The sequence below is a fragment of the Ursus americanus genome, chromosome 28, assembly GCF_024610735.1.
Source record: "Ursus americanus isolate L20-20 chromosome 28, mUrsAme1.1.p, whole genome shotgun sequence".
NCBI lineage: Eukaryota > Metazoa > Chordata > Mammalia > Carnivora > Ursidae > Ursus > Ursus americanus.
The window spans coordinates 31,489,068-31,504,093 of NC_142154.1; the positions used below are offsets into that span (position 1 = coordinate 31,489,068).

General features: G+C 36.2%; 1 protein-coding gene across 9 annotated transcripts in view; it reads left to right on the forward strand.

Moving 5' to 3' along the window:
* MYO9A (myosin IXA) overlaps positions 1–15,026 on the forward strand; it is a 282,647-nt gene that overhangs the window by 217,423 nt on the left and 50,198 nt on the right. For all 9 annotated transcript variants that reach the window (XM_045795282.2, XM_087856814.1, XM_045795281.2 and 6 more), the window contains 2 exons: positions 9,580–9,691; positions 12,005–12,066. In XM_045795282.2, coding sequence (XP_045651238.2) covers positions 9,580–9,691; positions 12,005–12,066 — 174 coding nt within the window. The remainder of the gene's footprint in view (positions 1–9,579; positions 9,692–12,004; positions 12,067–15,026) is intronic.

Below are 15,026 nucleotides of genomic sequence, written 5' to 3' on the forward strand. Positions count from 1 at the left end.
TCCTATTCTTTCATTTGGGATAAATTTCTCTGTCTCCTCATTTTGTCTGCATCTCTGTGTCTGTTTCTTTATGTCTAGAATGTCACTTATGTTTTCTGCTCTGAAAAGTAGTGACTTAACAAAGAGGAGGTGCCAGAGTGCCTTACAGTATAGTGTCCCTTCTTCACCAGAACCTGGCACCTCAGGAGAATATCCTGTGTGTGTGGCTTACACCTTGCTGTTGTTGTGTCTGAGTCACTTTTTCTTTCAGTGCAGTCATCTGCACTGACTCCTTGCCTGTTGTGAGCTGTGCTTACTCTCTGTGATGCTAGTGGGACCCAGACAGGCCAGTTCTGACAGGACATGTCCACCAGCGAACTTGGGAGCAGGGCGCATTGTTAGCAAAATTGGCATTGGGCTACTAGTTTTATGGTGGATCCGTGAAGCGCTGCAATGGCTGGGGGCATGAGGCTGGATGTGACAGGAGTGATGGCTGGGGGCATGAGGCTGGGTGTGACAGTGCAGTGATGGGCCTCATACGTGGTGGTGGCTGGGCAGGGTGCATGCAGCTTTAACAAAATTTTCTGTGAGGGGCACCTGGGTGGCTCAGTCGGTTAAACATCTGCCTTTGGCTCAGGTCATGATCTCAGGGTCCTGGGATCGGGCCCTGTGTTGGGCTCCCTGATCAGTGGAGGGTTCGCTTGTCCCTCTCCCTCTTCCTCTTCCCCCGCTTGTGCACTCTGTCTTGCTTTCTCTCTCTCTCTTTCTGTCTCTCTCAAGTAAATAAATAAATAAATCTAAAAAAAAGTTTTTTCCCCCTGATCCATGGGCCAAGGCTACAAGTGTCTGCAGCCCCACCTACCCCAGGTGGCTCTGTGTTTTTGCTGGGGGTGAGGGGGAGAAAAATGGTAAATTGCAGGTTCCTTTGTTTTCAAAGAAGTTCCCTAAAAGCCTTCCAAATCATCATTAACATATAGGTCTCCTGTTTGCCCCCAGCATTGTGTAAACTGCCATTTTTATGTTGCCTTTCCACATAGGCTGCTGTCTCTTTGAGGGCAGCGACCCAGCTATCACTTGCCCTCCCAGCTTATCCAGTACTGAGTCAGATGACTTTTAAAGCTCCAGTCTGCAAGTCCCATTGGTTTTCCAAACTCACTGAATTCAGCTCCTTTGGGTTTTTAAGCTAGATGTTATGGGCATTATTCTTCCCCATGTGAGCTGCCTGGTGTGAGGACCCGTTTCTTTGCCTTCTCTACACATGTATCTCCTTCCCTCCTGTGGGAAGCCTCCCTCTATTTTTCTGATTTTCTTTTTTTTTTTTTAAAGATTTTATTTATTTATTTGACAGAGAGAGACAGCCAGCGAGAGAGGGAACACAAGCAGGGGGAGTGGGAGAGGAAGAAGCACGCTCATAGCAGAGGAGCCTGATGTGGAGCTCGATCCCATAACGCCGGGATCACACCCTGAGCTGAAGGCAGACGCTTAACCGCTGTGCCACCCAGGCGCCCCTATTTTTCTGATTTTCTTAACCCTTCAATGCAGCTTCTTCTCTATATTTAGTTGTGGAGTTTGTTTTGCTTGTCTTCAGTTCACTCTCTGGTGTTTTGACTTGGATACTGGTGATACCTACTTGTACGCATGGGACAGGATGAGCTCAGAGTCCTCCTACATTTGCGTTTTTAAATTAACACATATTTACTAAGAAACATTGGAAATATAGAGAAAATAGTAAAGAATAAAAGAAATCATTAATAGAAATAGTCACTATTAAAATCTTGTTCCCTTTTAATTTTTTTCTCTGATTTGTATTGGTACCTATTAACATCAGAAGAAAAAACCAGAGATTCATTCTTGTGAACTGGCTGTCATTTGCCTCTAGACAATGTTAGAGAAACATAAGCTCAGTTCTGGCCAAGCTTTTCATGAAGATTAACTCTATCCTGTTAACATGTCATTTCTTGAGATAGAATAAATATAGTTACTAATATATAAGTTTTCTGAGTTAAACTGTAATTCAGTTGTACTTCCCCTAAGTTTTACCAATTGGATTTTGAGTGATCACAGAACATTTCTTTGCATAATTTCTAAACATGGTTGAGTATTTCTTCTGCAATTTGTTGAAGGCTATTTTTGTGTATTTCCCAGCTTAAAAAAAAGTACTTTGGGGTGCCTGCGTGGCTGCGTGGCTCAGTCAGTTAAGTGGCTGCCTTCAGATCAGGTCATGATCTCAGGTTCCTGGGATCCAGCCCCGTATTGGGCTCCCTGCTCAGCAGGGAGTCTGCTTCTCTCTCCCCCTCTGCCCCTCCTCCCTGCTCGTTCTCTGTCTCTCTCTCTCAAATAAGTAAATAAAATCTTAAAAAAAATAAAAGTCCTTACTTTTCCTTCAAGCATACTGTTCTTTTTTGTGCCTTTACTCAATTCCATTTATTCAACTCAATCATTACCTCCTCCCCTCTCCATGACATCTTTTCATCTATAGAAACAATTACTTTTTTTGTTTGTTTCCATTGTACTGTGGAACTTTTACCATCTGCTCTCAATACCTGTTTTCAGAGTCACTGCTTCAGGTCTCAATCTCTTGGTCTGCATCTCAGCCAGCAGGGATAGGGAAAAGGCAACAGAGCCCATAACTCTAGGCATGAACTACAAGTGGCGCGCACCACTTACAGTCACATTTCATTGTCCAGAACCACTCATGTGGCTGTTCGTAGATGCAAAAGAAGCTGGAATATGTAAACTTTAGATGAACAGTCATGTGCCCAGCTAGAGCTTTGCAGCTCTATATTAAAATAAATTCTTTCTAATGGATATTGTTAACATTCTTTTCTACAAGCAAATACTTATTCCAGTTCCTAACAGATGGTAAGCATCTATAAATATTTAATTGAATGAGTGAATGCATGAGCGATTTGAAGGAGCTGCGTGATCTCCCTTGTACTCTTGTCTAGCCTTATTTATCACTGTTCTCTGCTTGTCTTCTCATTCACCTAGACCAGTTCTTCTCGTTTCATTCCCTTTCCCCTCCCCTCTCCTCTGCATGCCCCTCCCTTCCTTCTCTTCTACCCTCTCCCTTTTCATTTTGACATAATTGTAGTTACAGAAAATGTGCAGGAGAAGTAAAAGAACCCTATGTTTCTTCACCCAGATTTATTCAGATTTCATCGATTGTCCCAATATTGTCTCTTTATAGCAAAAGATCTTTGTTGTGTTCAGTTGTCATGCCTTTTTAGGCTATTTTGAAACAATTCCACAGCCTTAGGTTTCATTGCATTGACATTGTTGAGGAACATATACCAGTTACTCAGAATTGTTCCTCAGTTTGAGTTTGTCTTATATTTCTTCATGATTAGATTCATGTTATGCATTTTGGGCATGGACTATCACAGAAGAGATGCTGTGTTTTCTCAGTGTTTGATGTCAGGAGATATGATATCTATCTGTCCCATTACATTTGATGTCTGTAAGGGTGTTTCCAAAAAACAAACAAACAAACAAAAAACCCCAGCAAATTTACTATTATTTTCCTTTGTAATTGATGAGTATCTTGTGGGAAGATACTTGAGACTGTGTAAATGTCCTTCTAGTCTTTCAAACTCTCACCCACTAGTTTTAATTTCCCCTGATGATTCTTGACTAAATCAGTTATTACTATGATGGTTGCCAAATACTGTTTTTTTAAATTCCATCATTCATTCTGTATTCATTAGTTGAATTTTTGCCTTAAAGATGAGTTTTTCCTTCTAATTTATAGCCTCAAGCGACTCCCACTGAACAAATTTGTGACAGTTGGAGCATTGAAATAAAGGACAGGGAAAGATTATAATCCACTGGATAAAATAAGAATCTGTGAGTCTGTACTAATATAATTTCTTTTTGAAGAGTATTTTTTCTAATAGGTAATACATTTATATTATTAAAACATCTTTTGAAAAGTGTGTGTACTTCTCTGCTCTTTGTCCCCTTCCCCTCTTTGCCCCTTCCCCTCTTTGCCCCTTCCCCTCTTTGCCCCTTCCCGTTCTTTGTCCCCTTCCCCTCTTTGCCCCTTCCCCTCTTTGTCCTCTATAGGTATATATTGTTGTTAGTTTCTTATTTATCTTCCCAATGTTTCTTAATTCAATATAAGAAATAAGACATATGCTTATTTTCTATCCTTTCTCACACAAAATTTAGCATATTATATAATTATATAATACTCCTTTGTGTCTTGTTTTTATCATTGAACAATATATTTAGGAAATCACTCTGTGTCTCTGGTAGACAGAATCTTTAAGAAGTCCTTCTTAAGGTTCCTGTCCCCTGGCTATTCAACCAAACACTAATCTAGGCACTGCAGTTGGAATTAAGATTGCTAATCACCTCCTGTTTTTAACATAAAAAGTTTATCCTGAATTGTGCAGATGAGCCCAGTATAATCAGAAGAGGAAGTCGTAAGAGTCAGTCAGAGAGATATAGTTGAAGAAAGATGTAGAAGACATAGGTAGAAGGAGGAGTCAGAGAAAGTGGAAGCATGAGAAGGATGCAATCCGCTTTGATAGCTTTGAAGATGGAGAAAGGGGAACCGTTAGCCATGGAATGTGAATGGCCTTCTGTTAGAAGCTGAGAACAGCTAACAGCCAGCAAGGAGTCAGGAGTTCCATCCTACAACTGCATGGAACTGAATTTTGTCAACAATATGAATGAAATTGGAAATAGATTATTCTCCAGAGCTTCCTGAAAGGCACATGGCCCTGACAATACCTGATGTTAGCTTGGTGAGAGTTGTGTCTGTCTTCTAGCCTACAAAACTGGGAGGTTATGAATGGGGGTTGTTTTAAACTGCCAAGTTTATTGTAAATTGTTACAACAGCAATAGAAGACTAAAGTAATAGTTCTAGAAATCTGTCTAATATTCCTTTCTGGACCATTGGGTTGTTTCTCTTCTTTTTCTGTTAAAAACAATAATGGCATGAAGAATAACTCGTGTGTGTGAGAAAGAATGGACAAGGATTCATAGGATTGGAATTCCTGGTCATAGGGTCCTGCCTATATTACCTGCAGGAATAATCACATTTCTGTTTCAACTATGAAAGTGGGTTGTTAAGTTTTTAGATTTGCCAGTTTGGTAGATAAAGAATATTATATCTCCCTGTAGTTTTAGTTTGCTTTTCTCTTATTATCAATGAGTTTGAGTATCTTCTTATGCTTCAGTACCATTTACATTTTTACCTCCTGTAGCATATATATATATGTTCATTGCTTGTTTTTGTAGGGGTTTAGTCTTCTTTCTCAATTTCTGGGAACTTCATATATGAGGGAGATTACTTTTTGTCTGTGATATGAGTTGTAAATATGTTTCCCCAGTTTGCCAGTTGTTACTTGATGCTGCCTTTTAATATTATTTGCTATGTAGAAAATTTTTACTTTTATGAAATTAGACTTACCAAACTTTTCTTTCATAGCTTCTGAATTTTGGGTCACAGACTACCCACCCCAAAGGTTATAAAGAAATTTTCAGTTTTTTTCTTCTAATACTTTGATGGTCACATTTTTTTACATTTAAATTCTGATCTTTATGGCGTTATCCTAGTGTATTATATGAATTACACATCTAATTTTACCTCTTCCCAAACCCATCATCATTTATTTAAAAGTCTGCTCTACCTATCTACTTTGAGATGTTACCGTTTTTGGATTCTTTTATCTTGGATCTTTTTATCCTGTTCCATTAATTGATCTGAGTACTCATGAGCCAGTTCCATACTACCTTAACTATTGAGCTTTTATTATCTGGCTAAGTCCTTCCCTTTTCTTTCTTTCTTTCTTTCTTTCTTTCTTTCTTTCTTTCTTTCTTTCTTTCTTTCTTTTTTTAAGATTTTATTTGAGAGAGTACGTGCACACACGCAGGAGCTGGCAGGGAGGGGCAGAGGGAGAGGACGAGGGAAAGGGAAAAGCAGACTGTCTGCTGAGCAGGGAGTCCCATGCAGGTCTCCATCTCAGGGGCCATCCCAGGAACCCAAGACCATGACCTGAGCCAAAGGCAGATGCTTAACCAACTGAGATACCCAGGTGCCCCGCCCCCGCCCTGGGCCAGTTTTCTTTCTCAGATCTTTTCTAGCTATTTTTACTTGTTTTTCCATATTAACTTTGAATTCAGTTGTCCGGCTTGAGGGGAAGAAATCTAGTAGTACTTTTACTTAGATTACCTTATATTTATAAATTAACATACAGAGAACTGACATCTTTATGATTTTTTATCTTTTCATCTGTGCAAGTCTATTTTTGTGTCCATTAAGAGGGTTTTAAAGCTTTTCATATATGGTTTTTTATTATTTCATGCTATATTTATTACTTGGTGTTTTATCTCAGCAGAGATAATCATTGTAGTTAACAGTATGGTGTATATCCTTCTATGCTTTTTCTGTACTTACATAAACTCTTTAGTAGTTTTCTAGGTGATATGCAGGAGTTTCTGAGATACTTTCAGGGATTTTGCAAAATTAAAGCTATTTTCATAATAATAATGACATTATTTTCCCTTTTTCACTGAGTTGAACAAAAGAAATCATGAGTGAACTGCTGACAACTTAGCACAAATCAAGGCAGCTTCTCCAAATGGGAACGGGAAGTATGCTATAGCTGCATATGATGGTTGTCTCAAAAAAGATCACTTGTACAGTGGAGCTGTAAACGGATCTAGTTTTAAAAAACTTTTAAAGTTTTAAAAAACTGTGACAAAATTCATATGACCTAAAATTCACTATTTCAACCATTTAAATTATATACTTTGGTGGATTTTAGTATATTGGCTATATTGGGCAACTACCACCACTATATAATTCTAGAACATTTTCATCACCTGCAAAAGAAAGTCTGTACTCGTTAACAGTCATTCCCATTCTCTGTTTCTCTAGTCCTGACAGCCACCAATCACTTTCTATCCAAGTGGATTTGCCTTTTATGGTCATTACTTATGGGTAAAAAAATAATCATAAAATATTGGCCTTTTGTGTGTGTCTTCTTTCACTTAGCATACTGTTCTCAGGATTCATTCATGTTGTAGTATGTGTAATATTTCATTCCTTTTTATAACCAAATAATATTCCACTGTATAAATACACTTCATTTTATTTATCCATTGGTCAGTTTTTGGCCTTTGGGGTTTTTCCACTTTTTGACTATTAGGAGTAATGCTGCTATGAACATTTGTGTACAAGTTTTATATCAACATGTGTTTCTAGCAACTTTTTTCATAGAACATCACTTTTACTTTATTGACAGGGCTGTACTTATTCAGACTTTGGGACTTGGCAGACATTTTTTGAAAATGAATTAAGCGACTCTGTCACTTCAAGGAAAACACCTAACAGTATTTGTTAACAGTGGAAAAGTTTTAAGCTTTCAAGCAAAAATTAGAATTGTGGAAAACTTGTGAGTGTGATAGCTTTCCAGTAAGGAATTTTCTGATGAGATTGGTGGTAATATGAAGGAATATGACCTTTTGAAAGGGTATATGTGTCAACATTTAGAAGAGTTGCATAACTCAGTGAACCAGTATTTTCCAGATGACCAACGCCTAACACTATAAAATCATGTATAGGTGAAAACGTCCATTTGAAGTACAGGATAGACTAAAAGGTTTTTTCAAACAGCTTGAGACGAATGTACTTCTGATGTAATTTATCCCTTCTGAGTTTACAATTCAGTGATTTTTAGTAAATTTATACAGTCACAACCATCATCTCAATCCAATTTTAGAACACTTGCATCATTATAAAAGGATTTTTTGTGCCAGTTTGCAGTCATTGCCCTTTACCATTCCCACCTCTAGGCAACTGCTAAGTTTCTATAGTTTTACTGTAGAATGGAATCCTATAAATGGAATCATAGGATGTGTAGTCTTTTGCATATGGCTTCTCAGCATAATGTTTTTTTGAGGTTCACCCATGATGTGTGTATCGGTGGTTTGGTCTTTTTTAAAAAGTGCTTAAGTACTATCCCATTGTATGGATATACCATATTCTATTTATCCTTTTATCATTTGATGGGGTATTTGGGTCATTTCTATTTTTTGACAATTATGAATAATGCTGCTATACATTCTCATACAGGTTTTCATGTAGGCATATGTTTTCAGTTAGTTCTCTTAGTTATAAACCTAAGAGCGGAATTTCTGGGTCATATCATAACTCTGTGTTTAACATTTTCAGAAACTACCTGTTTCCAAGTGAGTGCACCATTTCACAATTCCACCTGCAGTATCTGAGAGGTTCAGTCTCTCCACATCCTTACCAACAGATAGTTGTTGTCTTTTTAATTATAGCCATTCTAGTGGGTATGCAGTAGTCTCTCATCGTGCATTTCCTAGATGACTAATAATTTTGAGCATCTTTTTGTGTGTCGGCCATTTGTACTTCTTTGATAAACTGTTAACTATTTTGTCCATTTTTTAAAAAAAATATTATATTTATTTATTTGAGAGAGACCACGAGCAGGGGGAGGGACAGAGGGAGAAGCAGACTCCCTGCTGAGCAGGGAGCCCAACTCCGGGCTCAATCCCAGGACCCTGAGGTCATGACCTGAGCTGAAGGCAGCCACTTAACCTACTTAGCCACCCATGGGCCTCTATTTTGTGCATTATTAAATCAAGTTATCTTCTTGTTATTGAGTTGTAACAGTTCTTCATATATTCTAGATAGAAGTCCTTTATTAAAGAAACAATTTGCAAAGATTTTCTCTGAGTCTGTGGCTTATCTTTATTTTTTTAATGCTACTTCAAAGTAAAAGTTATACAACAATGGATTTTACGAAGAGTTCCTTGGTGTGCCTTTAGATTCCATATTTCAGTTAACCTTTAAGTTACCATTTGTAGAGTTTTGATGTTATATTATTATCTGAAAGGACAATTAAATTGTCCATTTTCCAATTTTATGTCTGTATGAAGGTGGATATTCTTCATGTATTTCAAACTAAACTGCGTAGTGCCAACAGATTGAATGTAGAAATCAATATGAGAATCTGTGTTTCTTTCATTAAGCCAGACATAAAGGAGATTTACAAAACCATAAAATAATACCCCTTTTGTCACCACTTTGATTTAAATATATAGTTGTTTTTCATGAAAATGTTACTTATGTTAGCAGGTAATGTGTTTAATGTTAATGTTAAGTGAATTGGATAAATACTTAAAATTTATTTCAGTTTTAATTTCTAATGCAATATATATCAATAGGTATGACTCATAGAAACTAAAGTTCTTTGAGATCATTAATAATTTTCAAAAATGTAAAAAGTTCTTGAGGCTAAAATAAAATTTGAGGACCATTTCTTTTATTATTTTACATGCTGATTCAGAGTCGCATAAGACAGCTCTCATATGTTAATAGCATTGCTTTCTAATTTTCATACAAGTTGGTCTTGTTTCTCTACCAGATTGTTAGCTTTTTGAAAGCAGGGACCACATGTATTGCTTTTATTTACTTTCTCAGAAGATTGTGTATATTCCTGGAATAAGTGTCCATTGAAGACTTAACAAGTGATTGAAGGATTTCCCTTTGGCTGACCATGTTAGGGCAGCATTTACTATGTTGGCTTTAACATAAATAACTATGTTTTTGCATTCAGGTGGAAGAGCACAATGGTCACATCTTTAAGGCTACCCAGTATAGCATCCCTACATACTGTGAGTACTGTTCTTCTTTGATATGGATAATGGACCGAGCCTCTGTTTGCAAATGTAAGTATGAATGATCTTTTTTTTTTTTTTAAAGGAATTCATTGCAGCAATTGCAGACATTTCACCATGAACCTTCTTTTTGCTTATAAAACTCTTGTAACATCTGGCAGAACCCATGTACTTTGTGAGATCCCCATATAGCCATTCTTTGAAGCACAAAATCAAGTCCAGAGACCTGAACTGACTTCCCCAGGTTCCCAGGGGTCCCACTTTAAGCTTGTGGCTAAGAAGGGTCCTGTCCCTGCTCCCTGGACTCACAGTCAAGCCACCCTTCTAGAAGTTTTTTTATCCACATCTAATAGCCTGAGGACTCAGTTTGAGCTTCTCTGAAGCCAGAGGAAGAGCTGCTCTGAGGGAAGACAGCTACCCTCTCACCATACTGTTACTGTATTTATTAGCCAGTATGAGTGATCTTGGAGGAGTTTTTTTAACCACTTGACATTTCTATTTTCTAAGTTTACTCATGTCTTTGTTAACATGAAAGGAGTAGTTTACATTTCCTGATTCTTTAGCCTCTTTTCACTATACTCTTTACCCTACTCTGTGTAGCCAAACCAGGTATTTTGGTGTTATTTGCTCATTGTACTTGCAGCATACTTTATCTGAAATGCTCTTTTCCCAGATACTAGCTTGACTATTTCAGTTAATCTGTGTCTCCACTCAAATGTTACCTCTTAGAGAACTTTTTCCTTACTGTCCTATCTAAAATGCCACTTGGTCCCTTAATTCTCTGTCCCCTTACTCAGCTTTATAGTCTTCATAGCACTTATCACTACCCAAAATTATATTAAGTATGTGTTTGTTTTCTTGTTGTCAATCTGTTCACTAGAATGTATGCTCTGTAAGATCAGGAAGCTTAATCGTTTCTTCTGTATCACCAGTGCCTAGAACAGTTCTGGTATTACAAGTTTTGATAAGTTTTTGTTGGGTAGATGGATGGATGAATTAATGAAAAAAATAATTAGATTATAACAAAAAAGATACTTTTTTCTACTGTAATCTTTTCATTAGAGTATATAAATCCTAGAATGGGTGTTGAGACTTTTTTTTAGGTCACCTTGGTTCTGGCTTACAGAGGACATTTAGCTTCTATGTCTCCATGCCATACATCTACTCTGGTGCTTTCAGTAGTTCTGTGAGGTTTGGTTACTACTGGGCCAGAACTGAATGAATGAAATATTAGGAAGGGTTTGTCCAGTAGGACAAGGATGAAAGTCATGTTTGCCATAGTGAAATCACCATTATTGCTAGATAATGTTCATTTGCTCTATCGTTCAGCAGTGGTTTCTTTTTTGTTTTATTACCAGTAGTCTAAAAAATTATATTGAGAGCAAAATAGGAAGTAGTTTACCATTAACTTGACTGTTTAATGTTAATTTGAATCTTTTAGGTTTGGCATAATTTTCTCTGTGTTTTGAAACTGAAAATGTAAAAATTCTGCTTTTTTATGACTTTGGTTGGCTTGATTTGATTTCTTAATAGAATTAACCAACTTTCTTTGTGATTATACTGGTGATTTCATCAGCAGAATGATATGGCCTCCCTCTCAGCCTTGAAAACCCCACAAGTTATACTTTAGAAACTCAAGAAGGATATTTAGGTGTTGATATCCAGGAGCTACAGCTGGTGTAACAAAATGACTTAGTTCAAATATATTTCAGTATTCTCCCTCTCACTGCTTCTTCCCGCCTGTCAACTGCCTAGCCACCCTGTTCTCTGCTACTCCAAGGAATAATTTCTCTTCTGAACATTTTCTTTATCTTGTCTTCCCAGTCACAACTGATATTGTTTATGTTCTGGTTCCTCAGAGCTCTGTTCTGGCCTTTCTAAGAAAATAAGGCTTTACTTCTATCTTAATGTGCTTTGTACCTTGTTTTCATTTCAGTAAGGGTCTTTGGCAGTAATGCCTTTCTTACCCATTGGAATGATTCTTAATAGGTAATTCTGGCACTTTAATAGATTGTAGAGAGGCATATTCGAGGAGCATAAAGACTAATTTGTGAATCGAGCTAGAAAGATAGAAAGTATTCTGTAGGAATGTAGTGGGAGCAGGAAGGAGGAACAGACAGTCTTGAAAGATTCAAAGCTTTTTCATAGACAGTAGTTAGAAATTTTAGGCATGTTTTTCAACTTCATTTTTCTAAGTAGAATGGGTTAAATCCTTTTTTATTCTAATACCATACCACGTATGTATATGATATTATCAGATTTAAAGAAAAAAATTTATGTCCAAAATAAAGTTGTAAACTTTTTAAGCTCCTGCCATTGATGTACAGACTTCTAAAAGTGCTGCATTCTTATCCTGTTTTTCAGTATGCAAATATGCTTGTCATAAGAAATGCTGTCTGAAAACCACAGCCAAGTGCTCTAAAAAGGTAAGAAATTACCATCTATGAGTAATAAATAACAGGTCTGTTGATCTTTTCTGCCTTGTGAAGGAAATCAAGTCCTCTTTGATGGTTTTATAGAGCAGTGGTTTTCAAACTTTTTGACCACAAATCACAGAAATACATTTTATGTCATGATCCAGCATATATATATATATATATGGATATGTTTGTATAATTGATTTTCCTGGAACTATATTTACCTTTACTACTTGGGAGAGCTACTAAACTGGTTTCACTGCTGACAATTTATTAAAACACTGCTTTTAAAGATTTCCTACTTCATTAAATGTTCATAAGTCTTCCTAGGAATTGTCTTGAAAGTGGTAGGCTATAACTAAAGATTTTAACATTAACAGCAAAATCCATTGATGTTTTTACATATTTCCACTTGGATACACAGAGATCTAAAAGATATTAAACATGTACTCTGATACTTTATCTTCAGGGAAGCAATGATTTTTGAAAGCTTTCAGGCTTTTATTGATATATAATCATATATAACCCTGAAATTTAGAGGTTTTTCCCTCAAGGCACTTTCTGAATTCTTAAGCTACATGGGGTAAAAGGCTAAGAAGCTAAACAGAAAAAAAAGATTAGATTTTTCTGTAGTTTCACATTGCTAAGGAAAGAAAAATTGGAGATGTAATGATCCACCTTTAAAGAGGGACCCTAGTGAATACCCTATACTTTCAGTGAGACCTCTAAAGAGCTATACTCTAGGAAAGGGAGTGAATCATTGATAGGCGGGACTTCATAAAACCTGAAAACTAGCTTTGAGGCAGTCCATGATTAGATTAAGATGATCCATTCCTTAAGTTGCCTACCCACCAGAGAGAATAGGGTGAATCCTCTCCTAAGAGAGAAAGCATCATCCAGAGTTTTATAATTTGTTTATATATAATATCAGATATTAAGAAATGAGACTGATAAAAGAATAGATAATATCAATAGACTCATAGATGACCCAGTTGCTGAATTATCAGACATGAACTTAAATTTTTTTTAACTAATATGTTGAAATAATAGATAAAAAGAAAATTTCTTTTTTATCAGAAAATGGAAATGGGGCAAATGGAGATTCTAAAAATAAAAAATGCAATTAGAATTATAAATTCAGAAGATGAGCTTAACAGCATATTGGTCATAGGAGAAGAGAAATTTGGTGAACTGAAAGATAGTAGAAATATCCAATGCAGAGAGCAGGAAAAGAATGGGGAAATATAGAAATAAGTATGAGAGACATACAGGAAAGGATGAAAGGTTCTTAAATGTGTGTAATAGGAGTCCAAGAAGAAAGGAAAGAGGATGAAGGAAAAGCAGCATTTTAAAAGATAATGGGCAACACATCAAGTCACAGGTTCATGAATTATTTTTAACCTAAAGTGGGATAAATTACAAAGAAAGCCACACCAAATGCACAATGTTACACGTGAAAGAAAAAGAAACTTCTTAAAAGTAATGGGGGGGAGGGGAAGAAACACTGCTAAAGGAACGGTGAAAAAGACTGACAACTGACTTCTCAACAGAAATGATGGAAGCCAAAAGATAGTGGCCTGGCATATTTTAAGTGTTTTAAGAAAATAAAGCAAACTCAGAATTCTGTACCCAGTGACAGTAGCCTTCAAAAGTGAAAATGATGTGAAGACATTTCCAAACAGAGACTCAAAATTTGTCACCAACAGACCTGCACTAAAAGCAATACTAAAGGAGGTTCTCCAGGCAGAAGGAACATGATCTTGGATGGAAACAGAAATGTAGAAAAGAATAAAGAGAAATGTAAAGAGTAAATAATATTTGTAAATTTAAATGAATATTGACTAAAAATATAATGTCTTGTGACACTTAAAATTTAGAGTTGACCAACCTCACAGGTTTGAACTGCGTGGATCCACTTACATGGATTTTTTTTGATAAATATAGTTCTGCAAATGTATTTTGCTTTTGATTTTCTTAATAACATTTTCTTTAGCTTACTTCATTGTGAGGATACAGCATTTAATTCATATACAAAGATGTGTTAATTGACTGTTCATGTTATAAGTAAGATTTCTAGTCATCAATAGCCTATTAGTAGTTAAGTTTTTGAGGACTCAAAAATTATATGCAGATTTTTGACTGCACAGGGAATTGGTGCCCTTAACTCCCACATTGTTTAAGGGCCAATTGTGTATAGAATTAAAATGCCTGACAACAACAACAACAACACACAAGGTAGTTGGGTAAATGGAGTTAAACTATTCTAAGGTCTCTGGGTTATCTGGGAAGTGGTTAAAGTGTTAAAAATACATTAGATTTAAATATGTTATGGATATTTGTTGTAGTAACCACTAACAGAATAGCAAATGAATATATATCTTAAAAGCTAATAAAGATGGGAGAATGGAAAAGCAAAAAAATACTTGATTAATATAAACAAAGACAAGAAATGAGAGAAACAAACATAAATTAGGTCAGAAAAGAAAATAGATTAGTAGGTATAACTCCAAATATATTGGTGATTAGTTTAAATGTTAATAGGCAAGATACTTTCAATTAAAAGACTAGGTTAAAACCAACTGAAATTCTCAAGTGATATGCTGTTTACAAGCAACATACTTAAATATAAAGACACAGAAAGGTTAAAAGCAAAAGGATAGTATAGCATGCAAAGACTAACCTATAGAAAGGTGGTGTAGCTATACTAATAGTAAGGTGTATTTTAGGGCAAGAAACATTACTTCAGATAAAGGTGTTTTGTAATGATAAAATGGTCAAGCTGTCAGGGAGATATGAAAATTCTAACTTTATAAGAGTCTTAACATTATTGCTTCGATACCTGACAGACAAAAATTTAATAAGGATGTTAAATGATATGAAAAACACGATGAAAAAACTTGAACTAGTTGATATGTATTGAACCCTGCCTCCTACAACTGCCTGAATACAGTCTTTTCAAGTGCACATGG